At 36.1% G+C, this 22,207-nt stretch overlaps 1 protein-coding gene and 1 long non-coding RNA gene across 2 annotated transcripts; one reads left to right on the top strand and one right to left on the bottom strand.

Annotated features, from left to right (window-relative positions):
- Positions 1-924: 924 nt before the first annotated feature.
- On the bottom strand, positions 925-22,165 carry LOC140755130 (juvenile hormone epoxide hydrolase-like). Its single transcript, XM_073090337.1, has 15 exons — positions 22,072-22,165; positions 20,913-21,100; positions 18,647-18,874; positions 17,917-18,081; positions 17,365-17,550; positions 17,050-17,212; positions 16,344-16,575; positions 15,790-15,991; positions 11,019-11,201; positions 9,451-9,678; positions 8,600-8,764; positions 8,029-8,175; positions 4,051-4,252; positions 3,098-3,332; positions 925-2,616 (listed from the first exon to the last, which is right to left on the bottom strand). Exons 2-15 carry the CDS (start codon positions 21,090-21,092, stop codon positions 2,385-2,387), a joined length of 2,748 nt encoding a protein of 915 aa, XP_072946438.1. The 5' UTR covers positions 21,093-21,100; positions 22,072-22,165; the 3' UTR covers positions 925-2,384.
- Positions 4,551-5,470, top strand: LOC140755131 (uncharacterized). Its single transcript, XR_012103735.1, has 2 exons — positions 4,551-4,628; positions 4,806-5,470. It is a non-coding gene; the product is annotated as an uncharacterized LOC140755131 (long non-coding RNA).
- Positions 22,166-22,207: the final 42 nt, after the last annotated feature.

The raw sequence follows: 22,207 nt of genomic DNA, 5'->3' as shown, positions 1-22,207 counted from the left end.
TACATTTGCACTAGACACAGATCATGAAAAATCTTACATGAGATTAGGGGATGGCGGAGGGTGTTTAAATTTTAATTTATTTATAAAAGCATGCGTTTGTAGAGTTATTAATAATGAATTATTTTATTCTTATAAATAAACACGTTAAATTCATTATACGTGCATTACAATTTTACATAATAAATTAAAATGTTAAAACATGTTTTATTACAGTATATGCGGTTAAGCCAACATTCAGAACATCGAAAAATCGCTAATGTAGAATCACGTAATTAATAAATGCCCCTAAGGGCGGTAACACACGAGCGACAGCCCGCGCTGACGACCGGACTGCTAATGACATTTTGATGGTGGTAGAACCCTTAGTGCTTCCAGCGGCACCACCACCACACATATTTCTGTTATAACAGCAGTTTTAAGCGTAATTGTATGCTGGTTTGAAAAGTGCGGTAAGGTAGACATACTTTTCTGGGGCGTTCCAGCTTAGTCGTCAGGGGTAGCGGCGGTAAAAAATACAAAAAATTTAAATTAAATTAAAATTTGGTAGTCCGGAATAGATTAAGATTTTAACATTATTAAAATTTGGAATGTAGAATTAAAATACCGAGAAGGCACTTGCTTTTTGGGTAATGTATGCGTAGATCATAGTCCACCACATTGGCCTAGGCGAATTGGCAGACACACCTTTGAAAACTTCTTTTAAAACACTCAAACGTGTTTCCTCACGTTATTTTCCTTAACCGTTTTTGCAAGTTATAATTTATTTTTCTAATACGCACAAAACTTTGAAATATCAGAGTTGCGTCGAAACTCTGACGCCCCCATTGAGATTCAAATATTATATCCATTAGACTATCTGTACTCTATCCAATAGGATCAACGCCAAATAAAAATGAAAGTAAACACACAAAAAAAAACAATTAATAAAAATTAATAAAATACAAGTTTATTTAAATGCACCAAATATCCTTTACAAAATACTCCGTAACATAATCTACACACATACACCTAAAACATTACCTTCCTCAGTCGGATAACAATGGAACGTTGAAATAAAAAAACATATATATTATCATCCCACTTTTTACCATCCATTATGAAAGATCCATTACTTTTCCGATAAAAAATAAAAGAAAACAACAACATCGGAACTACAGGGTGGCGCAAAATTAATCATCCCATTTTGTTTTTGAATAACTTTTGTGCATAATTTTGTACTAAAAAATTTGTGTCAATGTTGGTGGACGGCACTTAAAAGATATAATTTTTCCTAATTAGGGGTCGTTCAAGTATTACATAAGCGCTTTTAAGGGGGCGGGGGGTCTTTGCTTTGATTATTTTGGATGACATGGGGGTAGGGGAGTCTAGATGATGATTACGTCATCGGTAGTTTGTTACTTGTTTACACGAATGGCAACCCTCACATTGTCTTTACTTGAAAGCGAAACGCATTTTCGGGGATGCCCGCAAATCATGCATAAGTTTAGGCATTTTTTTAAATTATAATTATAAAATTATAATATAAAAAAACAATACATTAATTGAATTTTTTTATGTAAGCATGGGGGAGGGAGTAAGAGCTTTTCTTACTTTTGCTGACAAGGGGGATGGGGGGGGGGGTAAATAATTGTAATAAATCTGCCTACGTAATACTTAAACAGCCCCTTAGCAAATTACCAATAGGTTACGGGCCCAAGTAAAGATTTCTATTACTCAATATCACTTTTTTATTCAGTACAAAATTTATTCAAAAACAAAATTGGTATTAGTATTATTTTGCGCTACCTTGTAGTTCCGATGTTTTTGTTTTCTTGTATTTTTTATCGGAAAAGTACCTACCCTATATTACAATGTATAAATATTAGCAGTATGTATATAAAAGTGACAAAAATACCATAAAATACATAGTAACGTAGTGCGAAGGTTAATAACTGTAATTCACTTTATTACCCCTTTTATGACTCTCAGGCGTATCCACTGTTTCATATGCAATTTGTTTCTGTATTTCCATTTTGAAGAGTAAATTTCTTTAGCGTTGAGCTCGTCTATCGGCAGTTCCCAAATACTAAGGGAGACATACTTCTCCGAGGCGTTCCAGCTTAGTCCTCAGGGGTAGCGGCGCATCTGTGGCCGACCTCAGGTAGGAATATTTACTCCTATATAATATTTGCTTTTATATAATAATAAAAAATAAAATACTTCGTTGTCCGCCTGTCAGTCAGAGGGCTCTATCTTCTGAACCGTAATAGATAGACATTTAATTTTTTTTCGGATTTATAAAGGTGGCCGATATAAGAAAAAAAACTACGAATAAAAAAATAGTGGTACGGAACCCTTCGGGTGCGAGTTCAACTTGCACTTGGCCTATTACTTCACACACAAATCTACAGATCAGCCCTAACACTATTTTCTTTATGCCACACCCTAAAAGCGGTGATGGCCTGAAGAACATCTTCTGAGAAGACCTTCGGCAGCTCAAACGCGAGGAAGTGACCCCCGTCTTGCAGCACCGTCTCATGGATCAAGTTTGGATACTTCAGCCGCGCCAGCCACGGTGGGAGATAGGTCAGGTCATGCTTCGCTTGGATTACCCATGTCGGGACGTAGGTTTTGATCCTAGAAATAATAGTTTTAAGTTAGAGGACCAAAAGAACATGTCTATCAGGGTATGGAGAATCAAGTTTAAATGGAATATGGTAAAATTCAAATCTAAACTTGGCCAGTTCAATACATGAAGAAATATACGATTTTAAACTAATGTTATCTTGGAAATCTACTCTATAATCTAATTATCAAATATGTCGCGGAATTGAGATACTCTATCATCTAATTATCAAAAGTAGAATTGGAGTTCTATCTCACATTAGCCATCTCCGATTACTAAGTTGGGATACTACCTCAAGCATATTTGCTTAACCACAATCTTCAAACAAGAGTGCTAACACAAATGATGATATCTTATTAATTGGGAAAATTTTATGAAAAATTGGAGAAGCATATAAAATTACACCTCTGGTATCCCCCAGTTAAAAAAAACACCTATCTACACTGCACTTTAGTACAACATAATACTTTTAGTCAATAGGATAATACTCACTCATCAATTTGCATCGAATAAAACCTCTTGTTCAGCGTCTCCGAGTACAGTCTCACTGAAGTGGTGATGGCGTTGGGGACCCAGTACATCATGAGGTTATCCACCAGCTGCTCCTTGGAGAATCGGTAGGCCAGGCCCCCGTCGGCTACTGAACGGTGGTCCATTCGGGTCCAGGTGGAAAACTTCTCCAGGATGTAGACTGCGAGGCCTACTGGTGAATCCGTTAAGGATACACCTGGAAAAGATTAGGTTATTGGAAGGTGTTTGTTTATGAAACCATCGAGGATGCAATTCATCTGATAGTAAGTGGCTACTGCTACCCATGTATGTATAATCAACCCTAGATAAAATTATATTCCTACCTGAGGTTGACCACAGATGCGCTGCTACCCTTGAGGACTAACTTCTAATGTGAAGTAAAATAGTAATTTTGAAAAATATATCCCCCTTACCACACCATTCAAACCAGAAGACAGTAGCGCTTAACACTGCTGTTATTAGGAAGAAATGGTTGGCGTATGGTGTGGTGGTGGTACCACCGGATTCGAGCCTTCAAATATTTACACATTTTGATGTGATGTAGTGAAATTCTTAGTACAGATAGAGTAGACAAATGTACTCTTTAAAAGCTTCAATGGCACCAATGTTTCTTCTCAGATCAAACGTCTTGTGTTTTATTTGATTTGAGAATATTTATGACAGTATAAACTTTTTGCAACATGCTTTTTTTGGATTGGAAATGCTATCCATTGAATTCATCACTAGCTACTAATCCTATTCCGTTTGAAATTAAAGTATATTTTATAAGAAGACCTACCGTAGCATATAAAACTGTCAAATTATAAAATCAAATACGTTGAAAGTTAAACTAAGTTTGGAGTTGGATACATTATGTCCATAAGCGGGTATGATGGTCTGCAATAAGTATCCGTCGTAAATCAAAAGAAACTAACCAACGGTATCAGGTTTAGTCGCCTGTATATGCATGTAGCCCATTTCTTCCAGGATATTACAGAATATTTTTGATAGTGGATACATGCGGTCAGCGACGTCTGACTTCACGACCAACGGAGGGTATATAGACCCTAGGATCGTGAAGAATGAGATCGCTGGTGTTTGCAGGAATACCACGTTTGCGTGGTATCCGAGAACTTCCTGTAATTAACACAGATTTTATTAAAGTTTAGACCGACATATACGCTGTAATAATATAATTAGACTATAAAGTTTTCGTTGTTAATATCGTTAATGACGTATACTAATTGGGTACTTGACAGTTATAACAATAAAATATGAAATATGTTTGATATGATATGATAGTTTATAATTAAACATAAATTATGCAATATTTCGTTTAATTTTTAATACACTCTTAAGTATTTTTATTTCTAAAAAGAATTTTTCAATTTTTTATCTGTGGGTTTCAAATTCGGATAGCGTGAATTTGCTTAAAGAAGATATACAATGTAATAAATAAAAATGAATACAAAAACTTCCGTGAAATAACCTATGGAAATCACAAATAAACAACGTAAGTAAAATATGCTTTATATTTACATTTAATCATTTCGGACAGTTATTACATTTCTTATCCGATTTCCGATATAAGAAAGGTTGTCTTTAAGTGATTATCAAGCTTTTTAAACTATACTTATATTCTTATGTGAACTGCTTTAAGGTTATTTATTGGTTATGTTTATATTTTCAGATCTTCGAGACAGCCGTATAGTGACGACGCTATAGGGTATGTGCAGTTTAAGAGGCAGGCAAGTTTGCGTTTCATGAAAAGTAAAAGTTGTCCTGAATACAAGGTACATCAAAAGTCATGCTCAGTGTCCATGACTGTATATGAAAAACAAAGTATTATTAAATGTGATGACTGTCCTGCCTCCCAAGGATGCAGCAAACATGCAGTAGCATTTTTAATGTGGAGTCATAGAAAGTGAGGAATCAAAAGTTTCGAAGGTGGTCAGCACTCTGGAGTACATAAAGGAAATGGGAAATAGTAGTTCTTTACTTGAGTAACCTACCGAACAAGATGAAGGAAGGAAAATTACCATACAGTTGCTGTTATTGCACAACAGATTTCTCAAAATGACAATGATAAAAATTATATATCTAGTTGTTACAGAAAATAATTTTAAAAATGAAGAAAGTACACACTCAAGCAGCACAAAAATTCAGCTTAGCAAGAGCTTCAATAGACAAGAAAATAACAGCTACAAAATGCTTTGAGGTTATCTGTAGTAAATATTGTAAATGTAACATATAATGATAAATATATACAAAAGTTCTACGGTGTGTACTCAATAATAGACCCATATAAACCTAACAAACAAAGCAGTCGGTTAATAAAAGATTAAAATTAGCAAATTATGTATTTTTAATTATACAGTCCTGTAAGTTAATCCGTGCACAAGTAATAATAACTCAGTCATCGAAATAGTTTAATTGTTTCTTATTAATTACAGAATGAGGCCTTAAAATAGAGAATTCTCGTAGACGTCCTTTAATTCATTTATTCTATTCTTAACTAATACTATTCTAACTCGTATTCTTATCGTAGACATCTTTATCATATATTAAATATATGAAAACTTTAATTTGCTGTTTTGTTCTGATTACATCCGGGTTTGATGATTTAGAGTAGAGGAATCACTCCTTATTCTTTTTTCTCATTAATACTTCTTTTATATGTTTGAATCCTCTGTCTGCAAGTTCTTTTAACGTTTATAAGATTTCGGTTTAGGAACGTGTATAAGCAAATTTGTTAGGATATTTAGCGATCGCACTTGTACACATCGTCACTGCACACGTCTTATAACTTGTCATTTATTTCAATTTTAGTTATAAAAGCTAAACAAGTAATTAATTTAAAAAATCAAAAACCCGACTGCACCAAAAAGGCTGAAGTAGAATTTCCAAAAGCAGTGAAATAGGCATTTCATTATTTTTATCCAGAAAGCCAAATACAAAGTTTCATAGTAGGTGTCTGCTTCAAAAACAAAAGGTGTTCAAACAATATTATCCTATTTTATCCTCGTAGTGTTCATTTACGCTATATAAAGAACCTATGTGTAAAATTCCAGCACGCTTAAGTTCAGCGGTTTCCCTTTGCGTTGATCTCTGGCACTGCAACTCTCTCGACGATGTGTATATACGAGTATATATGTACTAGCTGACCCGGCAAACGTTGTGCTGCCATATAAATAAAAAAAATGTTAAGGATGAACAACCCTTATCACTTAGGTGTAAAAAAAAAGATAGTGGCCGATTCTCAGACCTACTGAATATGTATATAAAATTTGGTGAAAATCGGTGAAGCCGTTTCGTAGGAGTACGGTAACTAACACGAGAATTTTATATATAAGATATATTATATAAGGTATATGTAATCTCCTCTTAATTTCCTTTATTTTGACACCCTACTCGATAGGTTTGGTTAACTTTTTTTAAAACGTGTTACTATTTTGCGAAAAAATTCACCATTTACGGTCAATAAAATATATAACTTCAGTAAATCAACGTTTCGGTCATTATTTTACCTCGTTAGAGGTAGCATTTCATTATTTTTATCCAAAAAGCCTAATACAACATGTCATAGTGTTTGCTTCAAAATTGACGATTGTTCAAATTAACTTTTAACCCTTATTTTACCCTCTACGGGGTTGATTTTTCGGAGAGGGATAAATAAGTGCGTCCTTGTTCCTATCCAGAAAGCCAAATACAAATTTTTATCGTAGTTCCTTCAAAATTAAAGGATTTCAAAAAAAGTGTTTTCCCCTATTTTACCCTCTTAAGGATAGAATTTCCAAAAGGCCTTTCTTAGTACTTATTCAAGCTATATAGAGAACCTGTGTGCAAAATTTCAGAACTGTAAGGTCCTTGGTTTATGCTGTACGTTGATTTCTGAAAAATGAAAAAGTCATTTAGTTAGTCAGTCAGACAGTCACATTACTGTTTTATATATATACAAATATGTTTTTATAATCTCCGTTTAATTTCCTTTCATTTGATACCCTACTCGATAGGTTCGGTTAACTTTTTTTTTTAAATGTCTTACTATTTCGCGCCAAAGATCCGCCATTTTGATTTTTTTTTACTAACACCTATCTAAGGACACTCGGGTCGTTGAGACAAATATAATGACACTTTAACTGTTGAAATTCATCCAGCCGTTTGTTAGATCGGATCAAATAAAGAAAGACAAACATACAAGATACGCGCGAAAAACATAACCCTTCCTTGGCAGTCGGGTAATAACTCCCTATTTTCTTCCGAGCATTGTTTGTTTACAGTATAATGACGTTTCGCCACAAAATGACACTTGACCGCCTGATTTAACGCGACGTTCCGTTCACCGTAAAGAAAGTTTGTTTTTTATTAATAAATAGACCTTTTTTCGAAAAAGTGATCAATGAAAGGCAAATATAATACGTATACTAATTCATTAAAACACTTTCCCAAAAAGTGTCAAGTAGCCAATTGTTAATATTACGTTGTGTAATTTTATAGTATTACAGAGAACTCTTTAGTTTACTTTCATTTGTAAAGCCTAAGAAAACCAAAAAAAATGTAATACACTTTTGTAATAACGTAAATAACAACTTACATAATAATGTCAACGCTAATCGCAAAAAGGATATAAATCTGAGAAACTCTCTAGAAGAATTATAAATTAGGACAAGTAGACAAAATAAAGACAAGTAGCAGAGCGGTCACCATATTGGTTAAACACACAAATACTCTGTCACAATCTTTACGTAGTTAGAAATCTAAAGCAATTCAGATTTTCGTTCTAGATTTAATTGATCATGTTCGGTCTGGTAGTTAGGTTTTATAATATCTATGACATAGGTAGCCCTAGATTCTGGTTATAAGTGTAGAAAACATCACATTATGTTTTTGCTACTTATCCAGAAGATTCTTACCTTAGGAAAGAATGTGGCCATGGTGCTGGCTATTAGAGAACCCCAATCGCCGCCCTGCACGTAGTACTTCTTGAATCCTAGCCTGTTCATCAAGTTTCTAAATACCACTGCCATTTTATCAGCTCCAAGTCCAGGTTTAACTGCCGCCTGGAAAAACAAAATGAGATAAATATTGTAATAATTGTTCTCTTCATTCCATGCATATTTTAAATATATTACAAATCTAGGATAAATTAGAAATACCTACTTAAGAATGATCTCAGGCAATTGCAAACTTAACAGGGTTACAAGGTTACAAGCCGTAACAAAATATATCTTAAATTCACATCATAATGCAGAATAAAGCACCAAATCTCTGGTAAAAATGGGATGGACCTCGAAGATGAATATTATTCTGATCCATAATAAATTTACAAGAACACACGCCGATAGTAGAATAAATGTATTATTTTGGAAAAAAATCATCAAATCGTTAAAAATAACTAAGTTTTATGATAATTAATAACACGAACGAAAACAAGCCACCAATGTAACATTAAATATCTCTATTAAAAATATAAAAACAACTTACATCAGAAAACCCATATCCAGGTAAGCTAGGCACGATAACTTCCACAGCAAAATCCCTATCTTTGCTGACGGCTGTCAGAAGCGGGATTGCTTCCAAGAACTCCCTGGTGGACCCTGGCCAGCCGTGGAGCAGCAACAGTGGAACTACTTCTTTGCCAGAAGCAACCTGGAATCAAGATTAGAAATTGAAGAGTAGTTTTCCATATATCATTAATATTTTGAGGTCAATAATTATTAAGGTGACTCTTATTAATAAAATTAGAGGTTGATTAATAATAACTGGGACTAATTATTAAAGGTGCGAGGTTCAAATCCCAGACCTCGGATTATTCAAAATTATGTGCGTATTAGAAATTAATTATTATTTGCTTAAACGATGAAGGAAAGATCGTATGGAAACCCGCATACCTAAGAAGTCTTAAAATAAAACTATTTTCAAAGGTATGTGAAGTCTACCAATTCGCACTTGGCCAGCGCAGTAGACTGTGCCCTTATTCTTCTCATTTTTAAAGGAAACCCGTACCTAACACACAGTTGGAAAGTAATGGGTTGATGGCGAGGAGACCAATTATTTTGTTAACGCTTTCGGGGTTGAAATTAATGAATTATATCTTTTGATAAAACGAAGATACTTTTATTCCGATATCCTAAAAAAAATTCCGAAAATAATCGAAAACTTTAAAACGTGCATGACTTATTACTAGTCAACAACAAAGATGGCGTGAAATACACTGAACAATTTTACTTCGTCTTCTAGTATTATCTGGTAAATATGCCGAAAGTTGAAATATTGCATAATAACGTGATTAAAAGCAAGTTAGATTTATTAAGGAAAGCTTGATCAAATTATACCTTGGGCTTAACTCGGATGAAGTGTATATCCAATCCCTGAATATTGGTCTTGAACTGTGGAAACTGGTTGAACACTTTCTCTCGCTCTGCAAACGGGTATTCCTCTGCCCAGTACGTGACCCAGCGGTCCACTTGCTTGGTGTTGAACCCGTATTCGAAGGCGACGCCCTCTAGTGGCGGGACCAGCTGGCGGTGGTTCTTCAAACGGCTTCTTAGATCTTTTATCATCTGAAAAGGAAAGAAAGTGCTTCAATATTTCTATCATTAAATTAACAAAAATAAAATCATTTTCAACATATTCTTAAATATGTACGAGAGTTAACAGTTCAATTGAAGGTGGTAGAACCTTTTATGGTTCCACCACACACCTATTTCTGCCTCGTAACAGCAGTATTAAGCACTGCTGTGTTCTGGTTTGAAGGGTGTGGTAAGGGAGACATACTTTTTCGAGGCGTTCCATCTTAGTCCTCGGGGGTAGCGGCGTATCTGTGGCCGACCTCAGGTAGGAATATCTAATCCTATCTGGGGTTGACTACAGATGTCTATGGACGGCAGTAGCCACTTACCATCAGGTGGAAGGCTTGCTCGTCAAGCCCTTTTTATAATATTATAAAAAATAGAGGGTTTATATGTTATAACGATATAACGTTTATGTGTTATAACGTTATATATTTTATAACGTTTTTAAAATATAAACATTACAGTTCAGAAACCAGATTACTTAGAATGATTAACATCTGTAAGGTAAAAATTAGATAGATTAATTATTAATAACGACGTTGTTTATGTATTTTCAACAGAGATGTAGTATTTTCTAGCCTTTAAGTATTTAAATGCGATTGAGTATGTAAAAATTTTTAGGAAGTAAGAGTATATTTTACAAATTCAGGAATTATTTAATTAACGCAATGTTTACCCAGATATGGTTTCTTAAACTGAGATAGGTATTACCGAAGGTACCGAGGCATTACCGATAAAGATCGAAGTAGTAGATAAATTAATACCAAAATATAATTAAAATAAAAAAACATGCACTGAAACGACACGTAAGTAAAATAAAAGTTGTGATAACGAATTGTGGAGATGATAACGGTAACATGGGTCAAAGATATTAATGATAATAATAACAATGATACAAATATTAGTAGATGCGTTTCATAGTACTCAGATATTAATGCAACTGGTTATGTATGACTTCAGCTTTTTTATAATATGGGAATAGCAGACGAGCGTGCAGTCCACCTGATGGTCAACTACTCCTGCCGATGGACATCAGGAATCAACCCCAGATAAGATTAGTTTCTGAGGTCGGCCACAGAAGCGCCGCTATCCCTGAGGACTAAGCTGCAAGGCATCAGAAGAGTATGTCTCCCTTTCCATACCCTTCAAACTACAAGAAAGCAGCGCTTAACACTGTTGTTATTAGTAAAAAGTACCATAACAAATCATTGGCTAAAGTACCCAAGCTGTTGGCAGCATTTTTCTTTGAGTCGCTATAAACTATTCTCCAGTTCAAACTCATACTGCCGTGTAACCACAAAAGTATGAGCTTCGATATCACACCTTACCTCTTCACTAAATTTAACTTGAAAAGGTCTTATGCTGGCATCAACTCTGCCTTTCATCTGGTCTGGGCCCCACCATTCGTTAAGATTGATCTCTGGCATGGGAGGAGATCCTCGTAGGTACAGGAAATAGATTGGTGTGAAGGCTATGATGCTTAGCGCGGCGAGGAGGAGTAGACGCGCCATCTGGAATATATAAAACCATATGTCATATCATTATGAAGAGCTCGTCTTTTCGTCATCCATCTATTTCTGTTCCGGTACTGAGCACAGATCTTCTCGATGGTTTGATAGACTTCACAAACTTTTGAATTATTTATAATACGATTTGCCTTGAGGTGTTTTTCTTAACTGATTTTTAAAACTTCACCCATGTTTGTTTTTGCTTGCTTCTTTTCGCTCATTTATTTCTTGCTTGCTATTTTACCTTATAATAACAAATCTAAATCAAATATTATATTTATCCATAGTAACTGTCGTATTATTGGTTTCATAATATCTGCAATTACAATTTTTTAACTAATTATTAATGTTTAAGTTCTTTCTTCTTAGGCAGCCTAATAAACTTTCATAATAGGTAAATGAAATAACTTATCAATTTCAAAAACCTTTTCAAATCTAACTGTAACATCAAGAGATTAGCACACACAAATAAACAATCAGAACAGCTTCATAATATGAGTTCACCTATAACAACTTCATGATTCAAGGTCAATCCAATGACATAACAGTTAGTTCTCGTAGTGATAACAGTGCTATCAACCTTATCTTTGTAGAGCGAAGTTTCAGTATGGCAGAATACGCTTGTATCGTCTTTCGGTGGTCTAATGTAGCTTACATACTATCCGACCTATATCTACATTCAATAAGTTTGTTATAATTTGTGTTTTTTTATATGTTTGCATGTTGAGGTGTGAAAGGATATAATCTGCTGTTATTCTATTTGTAGAAGCGGCATCGTCAACCCATTACTGAACTCCTGTCAGTATGTTTTTTTATAATGCTTCAGGTGTCATGTGGGTTGGGGACAGTTTGTAAAAACTCAAATATCATTTCAAGAGCCAAACCGTTTTATAATATAGGAATAGCAGACAAGTATGCATCCAGTTGATAGTAAGTGGCTACCGTTCAGTTAAGATTAGATTACTAAGGTTGATCACAGTTGTGTTGCTATACCTAAGGATCAAGCTGGATTGCCTCGGAAATGTATAATATGTACATCCTTCAAACCAGAACACAGCAGCTTAAAATGTTTTTATGATTATTTTTTTTATAATATAGGAGTAGCAGACGAGCATGCAGTCCACCTGATGGTAAGTGCCTACTGCCGCCCATGGACATCTGTAATCAACCCCAGATAGGATTAGATATTCCTACCTAAGGTCGGCCACAGATGCGCTGCTACCCCTGAGGACTAAGCTGGAACGGCTCGGAAAAGTCTGTCTCCCTTACCACACTCTTTAAACCGGAACACAGCAGCGCCTAGCACTGCTGTTATTAGGTACAAATAGGTGTGGCGGTGATGCCGCCGGAGTCGAAGCACAAAGTGTTCTACCACCTGCATATATTTCAACATCTATATTTATATCTAGATATTAAATTTCATGTCCGTAACGGTAGCTCGTAGATAAGTGTATAGGGCTCTAAACAACATAGTCATGATTACATCAATTTATCCTATCATCTATATCCGTCTCCCTTGCACTTAGGCCAGTTATGAAAACGATTACATGGCATGATAGCACATTTTTTATTGTCAAAGTGTAGCTGGTGGTCATAGATTAGTAAAGATACTTCGCCGCCTTGAAATTGAATGAAGCCTCAAATGGCTTATTATAGTAAATTCTTTTTTTGAATTATTGACAAATAAAGACATTTTTAGAGAAAATTTACGAATAAATAACTAATACTGCGTAATTTACATGATAATTAAATAATTTATAATAATAATTTCAAATATTTTAGGGACATTTTAGCACGGAGACGTGGCAAAACTTTTTTACGCAACTATTTCAATTCTCAAAACTGGGTACATTTTCTTGTTAGAAGTGAGTAATCTTTACTAATCTATGCTGGTGGTATGGTTTTTGTGGCGGATTTGATTACTTTTTACGCGATTTTTTCTTTACCCGTTTCCCGACTGTATGGGTGTATGTATGAACGTATGTATGGACGTGTGTATGAACAAATGTATGTCCTATTCTTTAGCAGGCTTGACGGATTTTAACATGTGGGGTGTCGTTGGATTCGTCAGTCATTTTTTTAATACTTCTCTAGTTTCTTTCATATAGCAGCTTTGCGGTCTAGACAACCTACCTCATCACGTAATAGTTAAGGGATCTGTGATTCACATTACTACATTTTGTTTCTAGATGAGGTCCTTCCGAAATTTCTTGTTTCTAGTTGAAACGTTGCGGTCTTAAGGATTAAGTCGGAAACCTTAAGACTCTCCTTAAAGAGAACACCATAATATTTCCGTTAAAAAATGAATGCTGTTAGAAACTGATGTGGTATTTTCACCGTCGAAGTTGGACTATGACGGAATCTAGCTTAAAACTTAGTCCATAGAAGTAACAAATTATAGTCTTATCCGAATTCGAATACATCTGTATACTTATATTTGGAAATTACATATGCTTTAAGCTGCAAATACCACTCAACCTCTGAACATTATCACTGATTACATTTTTTGTGTATATGAACATTGCATTTATTACAAAAAAGGCAATAACATACCCGATACGACTGTTGTATTAAAACGCAAAAAATCTCAAGGATAGTTGTCCAAAATACTTGTTTATAACCATCAAACAAGTGGCTACCTCCTTCAAATGTTATTATGTTCGATGATTTTTCTTGTCTTTTTAGCGATATGGTAGTGATGGTGTTACCTTGACTTCAGAACTACGCACTAAACCAACATTTTAATTATTTTTTACTTTATGGTGACATAGAAGTCGGTTGTATTTTTTTATTTTTTTTCCAGAGTATGTATGTATGTATATGATTTTAGACTAAAATTATCGCGGAATTGAGACATTTTATTATGTAACGGGTACTCACGATATGCGTTTTTTATTGCCGATATTTCGACCCAGTTGCGCCGTGACCACGATCCATGCAACTGGGTCGAAATATCGGCAATAAAAAACGCATATCGTGAGTACCCGTTACATAATAAAAAATATGTATGTATGTACCACTGACTGACTACTTACTTTTCAAGAGGTAAATACAAGTAAAATATACGTATAAGTACTTATCAGATGACCTTACAAGACCTTTGCCCTGACTGGTAATAATGACCGATAATATTTGATTTAGAAAAATAAAATAGTTAAATAATTAACACTTATTAAAATGCTATAAAAGTCTAATTGTATAATCTAAACCTTCTATTCTGATCCTTGCTAGCAGTGGGACCGTTGAGTTTCATTATAAAAACTGAAGTTATTCTTGCATCAGGATCGTCGTACTCACAAACACAATAAACAAAGTATATAAACAAAGACACAAAACTGCACTTTGAAATCGAACAAATCGTTTAAACAAACAAATCTTACCTTTAAGGACCCAATAAAAAAATCACAGAAACTCTTTAAGCCACTTTATAATCTTTTAAGCCTAAAGTAACACGACCGCTCCGTGCGGCCGCGGTAAACACTGTGTAATATTGTATCAATGAACGAAATCGGTCGAATAGCCAACGGGCTGAGGAATGCAATGTGAAACGGCAAGTTCACTGATATTCAAATCGAATTCGAACGTGGTAGAACCCTCTAAAGGCAGTGATAGGCTAGTGGTTAAAAAACTCGGCCTCTCAATGGAGGGGTCCGAGGTTCAAATCCCAGGCACGCACCTCTTATTTTTCAAAGTTATGTGCGTATTAGAAATTAATTATCACTTGCTAAACGGTGAAGGAAAATATCGAGAGGAAACCTGCATATCTGAGAAATTTATTTAAAAAAAAAATTAAAGATATGTGAAGTCTACCAATAGGCCAGCCGGATAGCACGGTGGACTATGGCCTAATCCCTCTAATTATGAGAGGAGACCCGTGCCCAGCAGTTGGACAGTAATGGGTTGATATTGATTGATATTTGATTTAGAACCCTCTGTGGTTCTACTCCAGCGGCACCACTGCCACAGATATTTTAGCGTAATAACAACAATGTTAAGCGCTGCTGTGTTCTAGTTTCAAGGGAGTGGTAAGGAAAACATACTTTTCGCAGGCATTTCAGCTCAGTCCTCGGGGGTAACGGCGCGTCTGTGTCCGACCTCAGGTAGGAATCTAATCTTATCTGGGGTTGATTACAAATGTCCATAGGCGACAGTAGCCACAGCCAAGTTTTAGTAACGTAGAATTTCCTTAAAACTTAATGCATTAATTTCATTTTTACGGGACTGCACCTGTGTATGTCTATTTTTAGCATACGGATTATAACATTTAAAATGACGTTTAATTTGTCCAAGTTATGGGAGTGACATAGGCAACATTACTTCTCTATTAAGTTATTTTTTATAATAATTATTAGTTACTCTTATGCCCTTTTAGATCTTACACAGGCTTGTGTTCTTCATTGTTCATAAGTGGATCGAACAGAAATATCAAAATTTGGTTTTACTCTCGTTTGTCCTGTGATTTATTCACCATGGCACCACAAAGGGTACCAACTTTTAGCAGGAAATGAAATAAACGGTAAATGACAGTACATTAAACATACTTTAAGTTAAGTTTTTATTTAACAATTTAAATGGCCCTTCCATTCAGAACATTCCAATTTCTAAAAGCCTGGACAGCCTTGAATACGTCTTCAGCGAAGATCGAAGGGAGCTCGAAGGCCAAGAAATGTCCACCTTCATCCAATTCAGTGGTGCCTAGCAAGTTGGTGTATTTCATCTTGAGGAGTTTAGGGGGTTGGTAAGCAATCTCGTGCTTAGCTTGAAGAGCCCACGTTGGAACCGGTGTGGTAAAACTGGAAAATATGAAAGTCACATAAAATTCATCATCAATCATCATAATAAACCCATTACTGTCCCACTGCAGGACAAGGCTCTCTTTTCAAAGTGATAAGACTTTCGCCATAGACCGCCAGTACAAATGTAAATTTGAAGACTTCACCTTTGTGATCTCTTAAGTATGCCGGTTTCTTCACGATGTTTTCCACGTAACGATCTTAAGGGTGAGTGGAGTCTACCAATTCTCACTTGGCCACCACTGTGGACTGGGACCAAAATCCCTATCACCCTCAAAGAAGACCGGTGCCCAACAGTGGGGTTGGAAGACGATGAAATCCAATTCTAATGTGAAAAAAAAAAACAACTTACGATTCAAGTTTCAAATCCCTGATTGGTTTCGAAAAGGTCTCAGCATACAGTCTCATGGAAGTGGTGATGGAATTGGTGCTCCAATAGACCATCAGGTTATCGATGAGCTGAACCCTGGTAAAGGTGGAGAGACCTCCGTCCAGGCGATCCCGGTTCTCCTTAGAAGTCCAGGTGGAGAACTTCTCTAGAATGTAAGCAAGCAATCCGGCTGGAGAATCCGATAACGCCACACCTGAAGAAAAAATAGTTTATTCATTATTCTTCATTAGAAGTAGTATTTTTTCTCATACAAAAGAAAATGAACATTCGATCTATACTCATGATTTTGAAAATCTACCTCTGATGTTCAGCGAATAGTATTAAACTAGACTAGAATTTCAGGCGCATATGTCTGATTTTTTAAATTTATATAAATTTGAACCCTTAAGCAAGTAATCATTAGTTAAGAAGCACGTGGTTCTTAATGAATGATTACTTGCTACTTGCTTAAGATGGATGATGAAGGATGAAGAAAAATATCATGTTAAAACGTAAACGCAAATTTGTCTTATAAAGTTTTCAAGGGTGTTTAAGGTATCGTACTACGTATCCGCATTTGACTAAAGTTTAAGTCCTTCTTACGCTGACAAGAAAATATCCATCAATATAATGGAAACTGGTTGACGATGACGTAATTTAAGAAGAACAGCTCAAAAACGCAACCTACCAACAGTATCAGGTTTGGTGGCCTGAATATGGAAGTAACCGGTTTCTTCTAGCAGGAAAGAGAAGAATGCAGACAAAGGATACATGCGACTCGCCAGTTTCGACTCCACTACCAAGGATGGGAAGTATGCGCCTATAAACGTCCAGAGATTTGTGCTCGATGTCTGGAAAAAATCAAGATATTTTAGATATATTCTGCTCGTCGCTTTGCAAAATAGCCTTAACTTTTCGATATATCTATTTGTTTTAATATTTATTTCCTTTACTCTCTAGTCGATTGAACTGTTGTCCTACAAAATATTATTTTATCACTTACCCTAGCACTAGCCATGTTACTATGATGACCGAGGATATCATTAGGATATAAAGTAACCATAGCTGAAGCGATAGCAGCGCCCCAATCTCCTCCCTGAATGTAGAAACGTTTGAAACCCAAACGGTTCATCAGATTTTTGAAAATCACAGCTACTTTTGGAGCGCCAAGCCCTGGCCGAACTGCTGCCTAGAATTATAAAGTTTATTGCTGTACCATTGCTAAGTATGTGTCTCTTCTCGAGTGGGAGTAGAATATCTAGACCTTGATATGTACAGATTGGCAGCCTTTATACATTTTTGAGCACTTTTCTTAACGAACCTTCAGGTGCATAGGTTTTCTTACGATGTTTTACGTCACCGATAAATCACGTGATATATTTGTAATATATACATTACCTTAAAAAGTAAATTATTGAATTTGACCCTAATATTGAAAGGCTGAATTTGAAACCATTTTTCTAAGACTACTCTAAGGAATTGTCAGGAACATTTTTTTAATACAGGATTGGTATTTTTCTACAATACCTTCCATTGTACAATAGACCAAACTTACATCAGAAAACCCATACCCGGGCAAGCTGGGTATGATCACCTCGAACACAAAGTCGTAGACCGGGTTCTGGCTTGTCAGCAAGGGGATGGCTTCGAAGAACTCCCGCACAGAGCCTGGCCAGCCATGCATCAGAAGAAGGGGCACCACCTTCACACCAGCGGGAACCTGATAGAAGAATTTGAACGCTTTAAGGACCAACGCAATAATGCAAACGATTTAGGTTGCCCACATTGAGATGGTTAAAAGTGGTAGATATTTGGGAATCGGCAAATCAAACCAAATCAAATAGTTTATTTGATTTGATTTGATTTGCCGATTGCAAAATATATTTGCGTTGGGTAGCTAAGAGAGTAAGGTAAGAGTGGGAGCTCGAACCGAAAGACGGCGGTATATGTGGTCGCATTCCGTCGTAAACACTACACGGTGTGAGAGGAGCGAAAACTGCTCCCCCAGGGCAGAGCCCGATCGGAGCATCACGCTTGGAGGACTCCGGTTGTGTTCTGTCGGAGATCCCGGAGTTATCCAACAAGCGTAGAGGACGGCCATCGTGGGGGTTTTGGTGCGGTAAAAATCCCACATAACCCGACGTCGCTTGGCGTCGCACGTCATCGAGTACCTTTTGAAGGTTTTCTCCTCAAAAAAGAAAACTTTTTATACAGAATTCTCAGATGAGTAAATCTCCTTAAGAATGTTACGATGACTAAAACTAGGATATCTAGAATGTGCTTACCTCAGGCTTAACTCTGATAAAATGAATGTCCAATCCCTGAATACTAGTCTTAAACTGGGGATAGCTATTGAAGAATGTTTCTCGTTCCTTGAAGGGATACTCCTCAGCCCAGTACTGGAGCCAGGTGTCCAGCTGCGAGCTGTTGAATCCGTACTGGAAACCCACATCTTCAAGAGGCGGCGTGAACGGTCTGTGGTTCTTTATCCGGGATCTGAGGTCGTTGATCATCTGAAAACAAAGTCATAAAAGGTTTTTTTTAATATAACCCTTTACAACCGAAGATTTTTTTTCGCAATTTCCGATTCAAAACGTTTATTACGGCTTTTTATATAGCTTAAGGGATCCACAAAAAATAGGAAAAAAAATCCAGAGTTTATACTTAATCCAGAAATCGACCCGTACGATCGTGAGTCTCCGGTGGGAACTGTTACACTCACGATCGTGAAAATTGCAAAAAAAAATAGTTTTTTATCAAAAAATATTACAAAATTAAAACAATTTGGAGATATTTAACATCACTGTCTTTATTTTCATTAGTCTTTACAAAAAATCTGTCTTGGCAATGAAACCTAAACTACGTAATTCTATGAAAATCAACATTCTTCTTTCTTCCGTTATTGCCTCCGTATTCAATCCAGGTCTCCAAGGCGTAGGTATTCTTGGCTAGGGAATACATCCAATGATAATGCAGATAGAGAAAACTTTAGCCATATCTATTGCAATTAAATTAAGTTTTCGACCGGTTCTTCTTAGATAATATAAATTTGTGCATCTGGTTACATATCAAGAGCCTCACAATTAAAATATTAATAAAAATATTTCTTTGTAAGCTTTACTGGAGATGTTGGTAGGGATGTGTAGACCTTTTCAAGACAGAAAACGTATTCTTTTCCAAGCTATTTTTCGATGTGTTGGACGTGAAGGTGCTCGGCGGCGAGAAATTTCTAGGGATGATTTTGAAGTAGATGGTTGAGGTTCAGGCTCAAGTTCTAGATCCAATTCTAGGTTAGTTTCTATTTGAGGGTCTGCATGTGCTTCTGGATCTGTTTCAGGGCACAATTCTTCAAATTGAAACTCTTCTAATCTATTTGGTTGAAGCTCTTCACTTTCATGAAGATCTTCAATGTCCGATATATTTCTCCTCACCCCGCACTGGGAAAATCTGATCGTCATTTAAATGTACCCCTAAAATTGAAACAAACAAAATTGTTATTGACGAAACTTACACATAACTGGTAATAGCAATAAAAGCATTTTCATCATACGTTATTCTGCACCAACACCCGTAGGCACACGATCGTAACAGTTGAGATTTGCAACCTAATTGTATCTAAATTGCAAGTTAATCGAATAAACTACTAAAGTCCACGTATTTAGTGTTCTTTTAGCTTTTAAATTAGCAATAATTAATAATAGATACTTAACATTTAATACCAAAAATAATTATATACCTGTGACAGTGCGCGGGTCGAAAATATCTGCCATCTTTGGACGAGTCCCTAGCACAACTGACCGCCTGCACCCCGCTCACTTAGCCGGTATCACGTGCGATATTCTCCTCACGATCGATCGGCATCGGTTGCGTTTCGAAAAATAAGAAGCTATCACGTGGGAATTTTTTTAAAGTGAAACTCACGCTCATATCATCTCGGGTGTAAAGGGATAAGCACTGTTAAGCGCTGCCGTGTTTTAATTTGAAGGGTGTGGTAAAGAAGACTTACTTATGCGTGGTGTTTTAACTTAGTCTACAGAGGTAGGAATTTTTTATTTTTTTGTACAATATGGAGTAGCAGACGAGCATGTAGTCCACTTGATGGTAAGTGGCTACTGCCGTCCATGAACGTCTGTTATCAACCCTAGATAAGATAAGATATCTATTTGAGGTCGAACACAGGTGCACCTCTACCCCTGACTGAGGTGGAATGCCTCGGAAAGGTTTGTCTTCCTTACCCCATCCTTAAAACCAAAACACACAGCGCGTAACACTGCTGTTATAAGCCTTTTTACACTTGAGCCTAACGATAAAGCAGACGCGCTACCTGATGCAAAGTAATCAACGTCGCCTATGAACATTTACAACACCAGAGGAGTTGCCAATGCATCGTCGGCTTCGAAGGAGAGCTCTATTTACACCTTTTTTGAAGTCCTATGCCTGAAATTGGTGTAGCGGTGGTGCCGTAGAAATCGAACCAAAGGGTTCTACCATCTTTACATGTGTTAGTTATTCCAATTGGACAAGACTTACTTAATAATAGAAAACTCTAACCTCATCACTAAACTTGACTTCGAAGGATCTGATGGTCTCATCCACCTTGCCCTTCAGATGTTCAGGTCCCCACCACTCATGCGGATCCAGTTGCGGCAGCTTCTTCTCTTTCCCTGTCAGCAACTTATATGCCACCCAACCCACAACAGCCACAATTGCTAGGCAGATGGCACAACCCATTTTAATATCTGAAAACATTATTTTCTTTGGTTGAGTTACATATAGACAATTTTGTGAAGGGTAAATTTTAACGCTTTCTGTACTACTTTTTCATAATATAGGAGTAGCAGACGAGCATGCAGTCCACCTGATGGTAAGTTACTGCCGCCTGTGGACATCTGTAATCAATCCCAGATACAATTAGTTTCGTACCTAAGCTCGGCCACAGATGCGCCACTACCCCTGAGGAGTAAGCTGGAATGCCGCGGAAAAGTAGGTATGTTTCCCTTACCACACCCTTCAAATCAGAACACAGCAGCGATTAACAGTTAGGAGACAGAAATAGGAGTGGCGGTGGTGCCGGAGTCGAACCACAGAGGGTTTTACCTTCAAAATAAAATAAATTCAGGATGACTTCTTAATAGCAGTCAAAAAGATAAAAAGATAAAAGATTAATATCTTTTGGTATCATCGTGACATTGCTATCAGATAAGGAGCGACATACAATACGTATAGTTTTCATTTCAATTGTTTTGTAACTATTCTTTGCTATTTAATTACGAAAGGAGTTATAAGGCGTATTTTCATCTATTTTTCGCTTACAACTACACAAATAACGCTATCTTTTGATTCAAGCGTGAAGTAAGACAAAGATTACTATGAAATATTCTAACCTTTCCTCTAGAACGTAAAATATCTACGGTCAAATTCAATTAGGATTCAAATTTAATTATTGAACTTGTAACAATGAGCGCAGTAGGCGGCACTGACCTTATAGGTACTTGTATTTCTAACTATAAAGTCAGAAATATATTTAGTTTGATAATTTTATTCTTTCAAGCCAATAGACTTTTATAATTCAATTCTGGATAAATACATGATCAATATAAATATACAGTTGTGACTAAACGTGGATTTTAAAAAGTAAGTAACAAAGTAAAGGATAATATAGATTAAAAAATGTGTATAAAAGACATAAAAATATGCAATACCTACTTACTTCTTTGCACACAAATCACTTCACATAACCATTTCCTTAATAGTTAAGATTTGAACGTACTCGTATGTATGAAGCCTACACTGGCGTCGCAACGAATGACTAATAATGTGTTTATTATGTGTTATCTAACGCCCGT

This window comes from Epargyreus clarus, unplaced genomic scaffold (assembly GCF_041222505.1).
Source record: "Epargyreus clarus isolate Ecla_fem2 unplaced genomic scaffold, WU_Ecla_fem_2.2 ptg000032l, whole genome shotgun sequence".
Classification (NCBI taxonomy): Eukaryota; Metazoa; Arthropoda; class Insecta; order Lepidoptera; family Hesperiidae; genus Epargyreus; species Epargyreus clarus.
Note: the sequence above shows the minus strand (reverse complement) of the source record. Positions and strands in the feature narration are given on the sequence as shown.